At 45.3% G+C, this 14,495-nt stretch overlaps 1 protein-coding gene across 1 annotated transcript in view; it reads right to left on the bottom strand.

Moving 5' to 3' along the window:
* Window positions 1-859: 859 nt before the first annotated feature.
* The window catches only part of UBASH3B (ubiquitin associated and SH3 domain containing B), a 47,287-nt gene continuing 33,651 nt past the window's right edge, over window positions 860-14,495 (bottom strand). The window contains exons 7-14 of the mRNA XM_015884154.3: window positions 10,297-10,432; window positions 9,844-9,964; window positions 9,416-9,538; window positions 8,011-8,103; window positions 7,491-7,635; window positions 6,091-6,197; window positions 5,575-5,684; window positions 860-5,307 (exon numbers count right to left, since the gene is read on the bottom strand). Of these exons, the coding sequence (XP_015739640.1) occupies window positions 5,170-5,307; window positions 5,575-5,684; window positions 6,091-6,197; window positions 7,491-7,635; window positions 8,011-8,103; window positions 9,416-9,538; window positions 9,844-9,964; window positions 10,297-10,432 (973 nt within the window). The 3' untranslated portion in view covers window positions 860-5,169. The remainder of the gene's footprint in view (window positions 5,308-5,574; window positions 5,685-6,090; window positions 6,198-7,490; window positions 7,636-8,010; window positions 8,104-9,415; window positions 9,539-9,843; window positions 9,965-10,296; window positions 10,433-14,495) is intronic.

The raw sequence follows: 14,495 nt of genomic DNA, 5'->3' as shown, positions 1-14,495 counted from the left end.
TAGTTTGGGGTGAAGATTGAAAGAAACACTGGCCTGGGTTAAGCTGCTGCAATGATCCCATAGGGACACTGTGCAGGGTTTAACTTCACTGGATGGGCAGGCCCCCAGCAAGGCAGTGTCTTTGCTGGGTGCTGCTGTAGTGCAGTCATTGCAAGGTGGCTTGAAAACTCAGTTTAAATCTCTGGTAAAATAGTCTTGATCTGCTTGCAGGAATGCTGGCAAACAAGCAAGGTAATCTGCTGCGTGCTGTGTGGCTCCATCAGGAGCAAAGAGCATCAGTGAGGTGCCAGCAGGACACACGGATCGCTGCTGAGCAGAGGCGTTGGGGCAGGGCTGGATGCATCAAAATCATTTTGACTTATTAGAACCGATTTCCATTAAGTTTTCAGGTGTGTGGAAGTGTTGCTCTGTTAGCATACGCCTGACAAAAGCTGTGCCTTCAACCTAGATATGATCTGTTTCATGAGAAAACAGAGCTGTGTGCCATAAAACTCAATGCAATTAGTTGATTTGAGTCGCTAACACTGCTGGATTAAGACATCTGGATTAAGGGACAAAAAGCGTATTATAAAGGTAGCCATTGCTTTTGTTTAAAAGCTGTGTTTCCAGTGCCGTGCATCCAAATGTGACAATGAAGAAACTTTGAGGGGAAGAAGCCATGGAGCAGTAGAGATGACATTGAGTCATCTGCCTCCTACCCGCAGGGAAACACAGACCCTGTGCAGCAAGAAAAGTCTTGAGAGGGTTTTGTGCCATCTGCTGTCAGATAAACAAACTTCATCTGCAGTGAAGGGAGGAAAAGAGCTCAGGTTCCCCTTTCTCCTCCGTGTTTCAACATTTAAATAGGAAGGGCAAGGTGTGGGAGCACGACATCTTTATTAAATCATCTATGAGCCGCTTTTGTCCGACTTCAGAGAAATCCATTTAATGTAATAAGCAAATTAAAACGCACTGGTTGTTTTAACAGTTGTTAGCACTTGAGATTAAAAACAACCAACCGACCCTCCCCCTACATAAAAAAATACAGATGTCACAGGTAATTACAGCTATTTTTGGCAATACAATTATTGGTTTTTCTTTTTTTAAACAGCAAACATATTTTTTTTTCTCAAATAAATACGATCTGCTCACACTAGAAAACATAATAAACAGAATGATACAACAGGTTTAAAATGGAAAAGAAAACGTATCCACTGATAACATCAAGTTTTAAGAACAGTCCACAGCAAATACATCTTAATGGGAAGGAACAGAAAGGAGATGGGCTGTGTGCTCTGTTATGTCGGGTGGGTGGTTCACCAGCATTCCCCATGCAATGTGTGTCTGGGGATGTGGTGAGAACTGAGTGGCAGTTTGGAGCGTACACAGCTGATTGCAGGACCTGTTGTGTTCCTTTTTTCATTCATTCACCATTTGAAGTGTGTTTGCTACCACCATCTGTATTTGAAGTTTAAATAATGTCCCCTATGTTTAAGTGCTGGGCACTAGCAGCTCTTCTCTCCTTTCTGTTTTGCTGAATTACCACCCGTGTTGCCTTTGGGAAGAATAATTCCCACAGAAATCTCTAAAGAACCGATGATCTGGTGGATGTTAATTATCACTTGCCTAATAAGGCTGATACCAGGAGCCGCCAATAGAGGGGAGGAGGCTCCTGCCATCAGCTGGTCTTTCTGAAACTGAGCGAGCAGAAAGGGAAGGTCTGAAGGTATTACCTGCATCCTCAGTTTGCATGAGCTGTTGATGGGAGTACACGGCATCAATGCAGTGCACTCCCAGCCTCCCCAGCACAGGGAGATAATCCAGTCCAGGGATACAGGCCCTGTGCAAAGCTTTGGTCAAATCCTAGCTTGGTGAAACATAGCTAGTGCCTCCTAGTGCCATCCTATCAGTAACTGCTGTGCTAGAGCTTGATGCTGCACTTTGATTCTTGTATCAACACTGGAAGAACAATATCCCTAGCAGGTTGCCAGTTTCATGCCTTAATTGGGAAGAGTGGGAGAAATCTAGCAACTGCTGCGTGCCTTCTTTATCCTAATTAAACTCCTGGGATCTGATGCAGCTCCCAGTGATGGCAAGAAGGATTGCACCTTGTGGTAGATCGAGCCTTACGTTCTTCTGTGATAGAACGCTGAAGCGACATTAAATATACATTAATGAGCAGCAATGGAGTGAAAGTGAAGCAGCAACTGTTCTGTACTCTTAACATCTTAGTTAAAAATGGAAAAGGAACATCTTTTTGTTTCCTTGTTCTCCCAATAAGCCTCATCAACGTGACATTATTTAACACAAAACCCCTACAAGAAATCAAAATGCTGGAAGAAAATAAGATTTTCTTCCTGACATTCTTGACACCTGAAAAATCGAATGCAAGATAAGACTACAATTGTCAAAATACTTTCCCAAGCATCCAAAAATATAGTTTTTTTTTTAAGAAGAGAGTATTTTAACATATTCTGCTTTCTCAAACAGCACACTTGTGTTTTGCATTACTTACTATATGCAAAGATCAGCTAGTACAATATTCTAATTGTGCATTCAGGTTTTGTTCCCTCTCTATTTAACGCTTCTGTCTGAATAAACTCTGTAACACTGCTTAACTGCAGCAGGACTTAAGCAGCCTCCACTGCTTTGCATCACGCTTTGCTGACCCACAGCATGAAACCAAACGCCAGCCGGAGAATCACACGCACATCAGTAACCAAATTAGTTGTCGTGTGATTGTCGCCTCTTCAGTTTTAAATAAACTCTTTGCAAGTTTGCAGTGAGTAAGCCTGGAGGAAAACAAGCCAGAAATGCTCTTCAAAACGTCTGTACGCAGCCAAGAAGAGTTTAAATTATAGGCAAAAACTAAAGTGACAGCAGTTAAACTGCAGAGAAGCAGTTTCTTTCTGTCATCTCCTAAGTTATTTCCCTGACTTTTCAATATACATCCCTGGTATCGTAATGCACTTATGGATGGGCCAACGGTGTATTACAGTCATCAATGTATAAATAATAGACAACCAATATGCATTGTGACAATGTACGTATTGCACAGGATAAGCTCTTTGCTGAAGCTACATCTGTACAGCATCTGCTGTATTTGCCCTGGCAAGCTCAGGGTCAGCTCGTTAAAGCAGAGACAAAGCTGAATTCAGCCCCTTAAGATCTGCTACATCACAGCTGCTGAGCATTTTACCTGCTTTAGAAACAAGGTGTTGTTGCAGGTTACCACTTCTTATTTGTTCTGATGCTGGAAGTGCAGCTACATCTTATCCAGTGCAAGGAAGACCAGTCCTGCCCCAGAGAAACTTGCCTCAAATCAAGCTCTGATCTTGCCATGAACAATAAGCCTTTGTTAATATTGGCCTCTATAAACTTCTGTGCAAATGCTTTAAATAAGGATGTTAGTGCTTTCTAAAGAGGGAAACCTGGGTAGAAGAGGGGCACTCTGGGATGCCAGTCTGTTTTCTGGTACATCCTGATTATGTTTTATGGACATACTCTGAATGGTGGTCCAAATGTAGCCAGCCCTAGGGGCACAGGTGAAAGCAATGAGGTGAAGCCTAGTTCTGCATCTCCCTAAGCCTCATTTAAGGGCTGGCTGCCCTATGGGAAGTGTCTCTACCTGGGGATTCCCTCTTTGGGGGAATGGTTTGGCAAGCTGTGATTCTTAGGACAAGTAAATTAATCTTTCTTTCTTTGACTGGGTTGTAGCTATCGTCTTTTGGGGTAATTTAGACCTGGTGCTGCTTTTCTCTGCATCAAGGAAGGAGTATGTTGCCCAAGTCTTCTTTTGTCCCATGTAAGCATGCTTTTATGTACCTTCTCAAAGTAAGCTACGCAAACATATGCAGGAGCTTTCTGGAGATTTAGCAGATTAGCTTCAGAGCAGGTTTCTTTAAATCAATTAGTACTGTAAACTCTCATCTATGGGGTATTGTAGCATCCTCTTCTGAATTAGCTGGTGTTGACACCTTGCAGGACTAGGCTGCTGCACTATGAGGACTGCAGCTCTGCTACAGCACTTCCTGGGATTTCAAAAGCTGTAGGTCCAGATGGAAGCCCTTCCCTTCTCCCAAAAGCTGACCCTTCCATTACTGAATTTCAGTGCCCTGATTTTTCAGCTCTGCTGTATCTTTAATGACAGATGGTACTCAGAAGGAGAGCATGCAGTAAAGGCTGTATTTCAGTGTTGTTTTGACTTTGTTACTCTCTGCAGAAATCTGCTTAGTGCAGAACCTCACCAGGCCTGACAGAAAGCCGCTGCTGTGTAATGACCGGCACAAAAAGCTCAGTAAAGGCAGAACCCCTTCTTCAGGGTTATCTGAGGGGGCTATAAATGACACAAAGACACAAATGCTTTATGCTAGGTCTGTGTACAAGGGTAGATTTCAATCCTCAAAGAGGGGAACAAAACCACTTATGTATCTTCCATATTTGGTTGGAAAAGAGTTATTTCACCTCCACTTAAAAGAAACGGCGCCCGGTCTTTGTTCACTATAATGCCCTTTTCTGATGTGCAGTCTTCATCGGTAAGTACTGTGGAACTCAGCATCTTCTCCTAATGCAGATCAGCATCATACAGCCTTTGCACCAGCAGTGTGCCCAGCACAGCACCCAGCAGAGGGCTGGACTGCAGGAGAGGAGCATCTGGTGCTGCCTGTGAGGCAGTGCTGACCTCTCGTTCCCTGCTGGTGGTGGAGTGCCCTCTGAAAGGTGCCAAGAACCTGGGGGCTGTGAGTGAGGAGTGAGCATGTGATCCTGAGCAAGCCTGCTACTGCTCTGCAAAAAATAGCAATGAAAAAGCCCCTTCTGAATGCTGGCCTTTCACACGGTGCTAGCTGTTACTGGCGTGGAGTGGGAGGCAGTGGAAGTTATTGGTGTGATCAGAGCTCCGTTCACGGTGGGGAAATCTACCTGAGCTACTGACTAAACAGCCTCCCTGCAGTGTGAGATTTTCAACCTATACTTTAATATTTCCCCCCCCCAGTCACTCCCTTTTGTGTTTGCTTAGTTGTACGTGAGAATTTTGGCATGACTCTGGCCGTGTAAGATATGCTAGAACAGCTGTTTGTGTAATCCACGTAACATTATGACTATTTTTCCACTGTCAATAAACACAAGAAAGAAGAGACATTCTCCAACGCTTGGAAAGGCCGTGGGTTTTCCTTGCTCGTGTAGCTTTGCCTATTCTTGTAGTAAGGTTTCTCTCCAGTTAAAGCCTCCAGTCGGTCCATGTGTGAGAGGGAGGATGGGGGGATCTGTAAGCTGCCAGACACCTGTATCTCCGAGTTCTTCGCACGAACAAAAGCCCAAGTATGGAATCTGCATGAAGAGAGAAGGAAATGAAAGCAGTGAGCAGGGACTGAGTAGGTACCAGCTGTAGGTGAGCATCTGATCCCCCTGCTCTGTTACAGAAGTGTCACATCGGATAAAGCCTCTTTAACCAATCTGCTTTACCCTCCTGACTTCTGAAGCGGATGAAACTCAGCAATGATCAGATGAGAGGAACAAAGCGTCCTCTGTCTGGCCAAGCAGGTTGCAAATCTCTCTTTCTAAAGTCAGCAAGCTTTACCCCTTGCTGCTAATTACCTTTCGGACCATCTGTACAAAGTCCTTGGAGTTCTGTGGCGAGAGCCCTTGGAGCTGGCAGGTACAAGCCTCCAGGGAGGATGCGTGTGCCACTATCAGGATGTTGTTTCCTGAAACAGTGAGAAATGAAGGCTGAGGTGTGAGACAGAGCCAGCTCTGGGGACAGTGCCCCAGGTGGGGCTGACCATTTGAAATGTGCAGAATGGGTTCTGTTCATTATATGACAGTGCATTAAATTAGTGTATGCAGGGAAATGCATGGCTTATCAACATAGAGCACTGAGCAATTTTTGGGATCACTTAGCTCAGTGCTATTTCATTTTGAAATGTCTGGTGAGATTCCAGCTGTCTCACACATACTTTTATCTAAAACTTAATTCTGATTAAAGCACTTGGATGGATTTCCACCAATTACTTCAGGCTCCCATTCCCAAGACCTGTGACAACCAGTATCACACAGTGCTGCCAAGGTTTGTGGGCAAACACAAGAATAAAAGGTTGAGAGTGGAGCACTTACCTTTGCCTTTACATTCACTGATGATTTCTTTCGTTACTTGGTAACTTCTACTTATGTATGTATCATAAGATTCAGAAACCACTAACTTGCTGACAGGAATATGAGGTCTGTGAGCAAAACAAGTATGGTAAATTAGAAGAAGTGTTAGAAGTGCTGCTTATGATTCATCTGAAAGTATATGTTCTTTTAACTCTTCTAATCCCCTGGGCCCCCAGAGCTCAGTGTAAGGATTGCTATGATGGATTTTCATGCTGTTATGCAAGGAAGAGAGCTAACTTTTCCTTCCATCCAGTGACCTGCTCTGCCTGCAGGAATTACTGCAGCGATGGGAGGTGGACCAGGGGACATCTCCCAGTCCCACACAAGAGCAGGCTCTTCCCTTGTGCTGAGAGTGTTTGTCATTGCCTTTCTGGAAGGCAGGTGTGTTCTGAAGCTGAGATTCCAGTGGTCCAGCTGTTCTGCTATGTAGAAGACATGTGGTAACCCACCCAGGGATAAATACAGTGTAAGGTCCTCTATTTAGATAGCCTGGGGTGTTGGAATTCTAGCTGCAGAGCAAAAGGACACAACTCTAGTGATGGTATAATTAGGAATGGAAAAATATCAGGGTGTTTCTGTTTTATTTTTGTGCTTCTTGTTGTTGTTGCTTTTTGCACTTTCAGCTGCTTATTTCACTTGAACATCCTTACACAGTTGGGTGCTCTGGGACTCCGGGAAACACCGGTGGTTCTGGTGATATCATAACCACAAAAACCCAGAGACAACGTGCTCGTCACCAAGCCCATTTAGGTGGAACTCCTGTGCGTGTATGCTCTGTGAAGGTTTTGTTTCGATTTGAGGTTGCTCAGCCTGTGATCAGGCTCATGCTAAAATAGCAAGGTCTTACATGTGTGAAGCCCCAGCAATGCAGGTTGTGAGGTGCAGTGGAGAGCTGGAGCCCTGTGGCCTCTGGGGAGTTTCCTTTGTGGGAGCTCTGTGAGTCTGGCTTGTATAAAGGAATCCTAAATTTGAGAGTAGGAAGCCCAAACAGATGATCTTGTCTATTCTTTGCTGTATTACAGGCTTTCTTTTTTAGCCTTTTTCTGTGCAGTTTACAGTAAAAAGCATTTGTGTGTTGGGCTGGAGGGCATTGTGGTGGAGGAGCTGTGTGGGCAGGAGCTGGGGATGTGACACCAGGACTGAGCAGCACAAATGCTGAGGAAAGATCAGTGAAAAGGTGGGGCTGCCTGGCTCTACCTGAGCCCTAGCTCCTACATTGTAGGAAATGGGTCAAAACAAACAGACTTTGAAGGTTTTCTGGTCACTACCAGCCACTGCTTAAGGTTAGAAATGCAACAGTGGCCCTCTTTGAAAACAAACCCAAAAAGCAATCCATGCTCCCCACTCCTTCTTTCTGCTACCTGTAGGTTGTATCAACGCTTAGAGTAGCTGCAGCTAAATCCACGGGGGGTATCCAAGCAGGCAGGGTGCTCCCCGAGACCCATTTGGTCCATTCAAACAAGCCCGGCTCTATCCGAATTTTCAGGTTGTTCTCTTGTTGCATACCTGGAAAAGGCAGAAAAGAATGCTTGGTGTCATTGAAAGGGGCTGTGGAGGAGGGCAGCAAGACTTTGCGGCTCTAATACTTGGGTCTGATTCTAAAACAGTGGGCTTTCTTTTCACACTAAGTAGTCAGTTGATTAATAGTGATTCTGAAAAGGGGAAGCAGTTGATCTGCGTACTTGGCACATGATGTGCAAAGGCATGTAAACTGCTGGCCAGCAATTACATGCAATATTCTGAACTTAGGCGTGACTGCATTTTGGAGCTGTTTTTCAACTGTTTCCAATACCAGGAGATCTCACGCCTCATCTCTGTTTCCCTTCCTAGTTTCTGCAATGCATTACACTTTGCAGCCTTTCCTGCTCAATAAGTTCTTACCTTTCAGGATATTGTGTGCTGTCTGTACGCACCGAAGGGACGGGGAGCTGTAGATGTAGTCTACAATGGTGTTAGTTTCTAGCAAGGCTTCTCCTGCAAGCAAATTTTAAAGGCCATGAATAAAAACTGAGCAATGGCATGGTAGCAGCAACAACAGCATGCAGGTATCTGCCACCCAGCTAGGAGCTGCAGGAGCTTCCCAGCTGCACTGCTTGTCTCAGGAAATGAATGTACCCATCATATTTGGTTATTACTGCATGCACAGCTGTGGAACTAGGACATTTTTCTATGTTTATTGTGCCATGTACTTCTACCAGTATGCTAAAAAAGCACAGCAGCTTTTGCTCTATTTCTTTTTCTCTCGCACTTAGCCAAAAAGTGAATAGTGCACTGAGGAGAAACTGTAGAGAGCTTGAATTTCATTTAATTTCATTTATAAGTCATAAATCAGAATGATTCAACTTAATTCAAACCCAACTTAATTCAATTGGCTCGATTCTTTGCTAGTATAAATTACCATTTCATTACACAGGTGGAAGATCACTGAAAATGAGATAAGAATCAGCTCCACTCTTAGGGTTATTAATATTCTCACGAAGCCTAAGGGAGCCAAATGAGAACAGGACTCTGAGCATCACACCGACCTGTGCTACGAGAGTCGTGTTTTTGTTCCATTTGAAGAGGCAGGGCACAAAGGTGGGAGTAAGAAGGGGTTATTAACCTCGACTTCATGTGTTTAATGATGGCTGTAACCATGTCAAAGCAATCTCTAAAACTCTTGGGAGACGTGGGCTAATTTAGAAAGGGCTGCCTGTGTAGCAGCCTTCTGCCATAGGGCTGCTGCTCATTTGCTCAGTTGTGGGAGGAATTAGGACTAAAGCAAGCACCAAGGTCAGATGGGTGCTGCAGCAGCACAGGCAGCTGGATGGTGCCTGGTCACGTACATACTTGTGTGCCGGGACCATTTAATGACGGCAGCCAAGTGCACTGCAATTGCTCCCAGATTTGCCTTCTGTTATGTGCATATTGCAAACCCTGATGCCATGTGGCCTGGAGAGCGCGCATCCCGCTGCCGTGCGGTGATTTATTTTTGTTTAGGAAGCAAGTATAATTTTAGCTGCCCTACTTTAAATGTGACCAACGTGAAGTGCTCTGAAGGATCTGAATTTGAGATAAGGCAATGGCTGCGATGTTATACGACAGCTTGGGGTTTGTGCTTTGCCTTTCTTTCAGCTGCAGCACCTGAATGAGGCAAGAAGGGGCTTGAAGGTTCTTGAAACACCTAAATCCTGTTAGTTTGGGGCCCTAGATTCATTTCTTTTCTGCTTTCTCTCTGTGTCTGGGTGCGTGGGAGGGAGACAGCAAAGCTTCCTGGGCAAACTCATGCCTGCCAGGGGCAACTCACCAACAAGCCTCGCCTGCATACAGCCAAGCACAGTGATGGGCGCATCTTTCTCATAATCCCTGAACCCGCCGCTCCTTTGAGGTAAGCTGTGAGGCATATTCAGGTTACTGCGCACGTACCTTCCTGCAAGGGAGAGGTCAGGAGCAGTTGCTGGTGTTATTAGGTCTGAGAACAAAATATACAAAGTTTGAACAGGTGTTTGCATTGGATATTGACTGTCAGCATCACTTCCAAATGAGAATGCTCTTTAGGTGATGCTACTTAAATAGAATTTGCTCTTGCAGCATTTACTCCTTGGTTATTTTGCTGCCTCTGGTGCAGCCATTTTGTCACAGTGTCAAAGCACCTCTTTGGAAACCAGGGTTTCCATCTACTCTCCTTCCTTCACCTAAACCCAGAGCCTGAGGGACCCAAAGGAGCCCACTCACCTTTGGCATCAAAACATTGTGACAACCAGTACTTTCCAAAAACGACATCCATTCTCTCCCCATGCCTGCAGACAAAGAGGCAGCGCTTCTGAGGCCCCGGCTGGCTGCTTATTCTCAGCGGCTGGAAGAAAAAATGACAGCACGTTTGGCCTTTGTGAAAGTGCATGTGTTGTTCTGAGATCTGATTTACGAGCGGCACCCAGGGCAGGTCAGCTCTTGCTTTAGCCTCATGCAGGTACAGGAAACTCTCTGAAGTTGGTTATGCTGGTGTAAAACTGCCAAATTGAGTGGAGGATGGAGCAGGGCTGGGCAACAGCGATGTCTTTTCTGCATGTGGTTTGTTGCGCCCTTCTAAAGCTTGTAGAGAATTGCAAGTAGAAACTTCCAGCTACCAGGGGACCAGATTTGTTGTAGAAAGTGTGTGTTGATCTCTGTGTGCACACAGGTCCCTACCTGCACGTTTTGGCAGATAATAGTGAGTGGCCCTGTGTCCCCAGGCCCTTGGTCTTCCTGCTGTCTTCTTTCCAGAGCTCCATCAGTGAAGGCTTGAAGGGAGGGGGAAGATGTGGTGTTCAGGATTGAGTAGGACCTGCCAGAAACAGAAAGGTGTTGGCTTTGGGAGCGCTTCAGGCATCGTGCCCTTGGGCTGCAGTCTGCAGGAACAGATGATAATTACTGTTGTTCACATTATTACGTTATTACTTGTATTTTAGTTCTGCCTAGAGAGCACCTTGCTAGGTAATATACACACATGAAGAGATGGACCTTGTCTTAATGGGCTTCCTATTTCCTTAGGAACAGTTTCACTGAGCAGCAGTGTGCGGCTGTCAGACCTCTAATGTTCTCATGGAAAATGCCAGGGCATTTCTCACAGTCACAGGGCCAGCACCAACCCCATCTGGGGACCTGCTGCGTGTTACTCACCATGGCTTTGTGGGCCAGTTTGGAAACTAATTGCTACAGAGAATTTTTTCTCCCCTTTGTGGTGTGAGCTGCTGTTATATTTGTGTAGTGTTTGGGATTTGGGCTGGTCACTGGCTGTGCTACAAATGAGAAATACACATCTTAATTTACCAATGTAGCAGATTGCTCTTGTGGACCATTCCCAATATTAAATAGAACTGGAATGTCCCTTTTGGTACTAGCAAGAAGAAGGCTGTGGGTGGGGAAAGTCAGTGCACAGAATTGCTGGTTGCAGCTGACCTGCATCAATCCTTTTGGCTGGGAGGAGCAAGGAGAGCATCAGTACTTTGCTGCTTAGGGGGATACAGTGCAAAGCTGGAGCACAGCCTTCCCTGTCATCCTGGGCACTTCTCAGAGCTCCCATACACAAAACAGTTGTGTTGCCTTGTAGGGATGTGGCATGTTCAGTCTGGGTGGTTGTGTCTACATTCTTCAGTGCTGTCTATTCCATTTCCCATCTACAGTGGGAATTTATTCTCAGCAGTGCTTCTTCCTGTGAATTGCGGCCAGAGGGACATAATAGATCCCATTCACCCTCAAGATGCTTATCTACTGACGCTCCCTCTGAGTGGAGCTCTCATGCTCAGACATTCAAAGCCTGTGACCGAGACCCAGGGGAGCAAATTCTGACAGGCAATTATAGAACTTGCAGTGACCCTCTGCTCACTTGCTTACATTGAATGGGCTGCACTTGCTTAGTCACTAAAAAAAGGTTGTCATTTAATGGATGTGGTCATTTGCTTTGACAGAAATAGTTGCCTTCGCTTGCACTTTTCAGTGCCTTAAAAACATTAGAATTTGCTTCCTGACAAGCACCTAGATAGGATCAAATCTCAGGGGAGCTTTTCATTGCTGTTAAAATAACACCCGTGCCTCTACCAGTGGAACTAAAGTAGGTCATCTGCATTTTTGTGAAGAACCAATCTGCAAATTCAATCTGTCTTGTGCCAGTTTGAAGATGTAAAAAGTGCCACGCTGTTGGTCCTGATATTGGCCCCTTATCTGGTGGGACTGGGCTGCAACAATAAGTTGAGGTACCAGGCAGACCTTGAAAACCAGTTACATGTAGGGAGGAAATATTGGTGGATAAACTGTGAGAAATCTGACCAGGTGCTGGGGTGAGAAATCCTGTCTAACCCTCCTGTGCAGAGTACATCCATATGATATATTGCAGGGAGATGCTCAGACTGTGCTTCCAGCTGGCAGGATAAGGGCAGCTCTGATCCAGCAGCTCTGCAGTGCATCAGTGTGTGCCAAGCCCTGAGCAGGGAGCACGGGCAGGCATTTATCGCTGTCAGCGGTCAGCACAGGCACAATCAGCTGCACATAGATACAGCCTCACTAGCTCAGAAACATGAACATCTCAGAGTGAGAAGGAGTTGAAGGTCTTAGCTAGGCCCATTGCTGTTGTACAGAGTGGACCTTGATTCTGAGCTCTTGGTCTTTAGTTCACTGTTGCAGTTCTCAGCCCCTTGCTGCTGTGCTCACATTGCAGTCTTTCAGGGGCACCAGCCAGGAGAATACTGAGTTTGTTTCACTGTTCCTCTTCCCGAGGAACTGCTGCACCATTTCTGAGACTTATTTTCTCCCTAAGTCCTTGCAGAAAGGCCATGGATGCCGTGCTCTCTATAAATAGATACATGGATTCACTGCAAATGGTGATGAGGCAAAGGCATCCTATCTCACTGTGCCTGGAGGAGAGCCACCCCCCTGCCTCCAGCCGTGTCTCCTTGCTGCTGCTGGAAAACAGAAACCACTGACACTATTTCAGCTTAGTCATCTTCTAAGCATAGGTCATTGTTTGGATGCTTTTCCCAAAGGCTTGTGGTTCCTCCACTTGGCACACGGAGAATGAAGCAGACAATAGCATCTACTGTCTTCTTGATGGTATGGGGGAGATGCTTTGCCTTCCTCGCTCTTGGTGATGCTGCTGTATTCTGGTGTCAATATTCTCCAGGCCAGGAAACCTTTGCAGAGTGGAGGTGATGGAGGGAAGGTCTCTGTCATGACACGATGCCATTAGTCCTCAGTGTAGGAAAGGACTCCTCTGCCTTGTCACTCACTGCTATCTGGATGAGAGGGATCTCCAGGGAAAGTAACCAGATATTGTCACAGAATGGGAAGAAAACAGTGGGAAAAAAAACTACTGAGGAACAAATAGCTTGAAAAATTAGGGCTCTTTTTTTCTCCCCATTCTACTTGTGCCAAGCCTGATTTCTCAGGCTTATTAAAGGGGCAAGGAATAGCTTTGGCCTCTCTCAGCCAGCCAAAATAGCCTGCTATGTAATATCTATAGTGCTTCTATCCATTTGGGGGTGGAGGAGGTGACTATTTCTGGCTTTGTTGGTAATGGAAAAACAGTGCAGGGAATCATCACAAGTTTTAGCTTTTGGATGGTGCTGGGTGCACTGATGCAAAGATGGTACTTTTCTGCTGCATGCCATTAAATGTATATGCAATGTATATTCATTCCAAGCAGCTTCAGCTCACCAGTAGGTTGTGCTGCTACCAGGAGGAGATTTCTACCTTGGTACCATAGAAGGGGTAAAAGAAAAACATTTTGTTTCTAACATAGCCATGGCTGGGTGCCCTCCCAGGCTCAGTCAGAACAGATCTCCTGACACTGCTACAAATGCAGGCAGTTTCAGCCCAAAGGGGAGTGTCAAACTCATCTCAGGAAGGCTATTTTTCACTTGCAGGATGCAGAACTAGCATCAGAGCAGTCATGGAGTGTCCTTGACTTTCAGATCATAAGATTTAGAGCAAACAGGAACAAACATCAGGCTTCCCAAATGAGCATCTTTGGCTCATGCATTTTGCTTCTTGAAGCTTGTCTCTTACAACTCTGGAAAAGATAAATAATTAGCTGTTCTTTTTGCATAATCACATAGCTAGTGCTGGGCCTGAAACTACTGCTAGATAACATGAAATCCTCCTTAACACCATCACTCTTTCTGCAGGAATGGCAAGAAGGGGTTATGGAGGTTTAGGGTGTGGGTGCTCTGCAGCCCAGAGTGAGTTATATTTAAGTGATGGTCTCAATAATGCATGATTTTCACTTGAAAAATGCAGTCTTGTTTCTAAGAGGGAAAACTCAATGGCTGTTTTTTCTTTCTTCCTCTGCAGGGATGCAGCAGGACGTGGCTGTGTATGCAGAGGCAGCACAAAGCCCTGCTCACCACCAGCAGCCCCACTCCCAATGCTGGGCACTGGTCCCACCTCCTCAACGTTACAGCTCTGCAGTCCTGGTGAGTAGTGCCATGCTTTCTTTCATGTCTATGAAATGAAGTTATTTGTGCTCCATTCTCCTCTTACCAAGAGGATGTAATGGTGAATATCTTGGCCTGGATGGCAGTTGGGCTTCGGTTGTGTTTGCTTCTTGCTATATTGTTTTGACCGAATGACGTTCTGTAACCTAATATTCCCTCTGGGAAGCTGTTGTGTAAAATGAGACCGTTTCCGGGTATATAATAATGTTTTTGATAAATGCTTCATATTGCATGCTCCAGTTCATGATTTATAGTCTTTAGCAGTAATCAGGGAAGGGGCATTTCCTTTCTTTGCTTGCCTGGAGACAGAGTGCTTTGCAAATGTTTGTCTTTCCTTTTAGCTGCAATAGTAATTGTTCCCCATGTTCTCTAGGCCTCAAAATCCTTGCAGGTACTGTAAGAAAAAAAGCAGAGTGCAGA

This window comes from Coturnix japonica, chromosome 34 (assembly GCF_054131305.1).
Source record: "Coturnix japonica strain WE chromosome 34, WE-NBRP24, whole genome shotgun sequence".
Lineage (NCBI taxonomy): Eukaryota > Metazoa > Chordata > Aves > Galliformes > Phasianidae > Coturnix > Coturnix japonica.
Note: the sequence above shows the minus strand (reverse complement) of the source record. Positions and strands in the feature narration are given on the sequence as shown.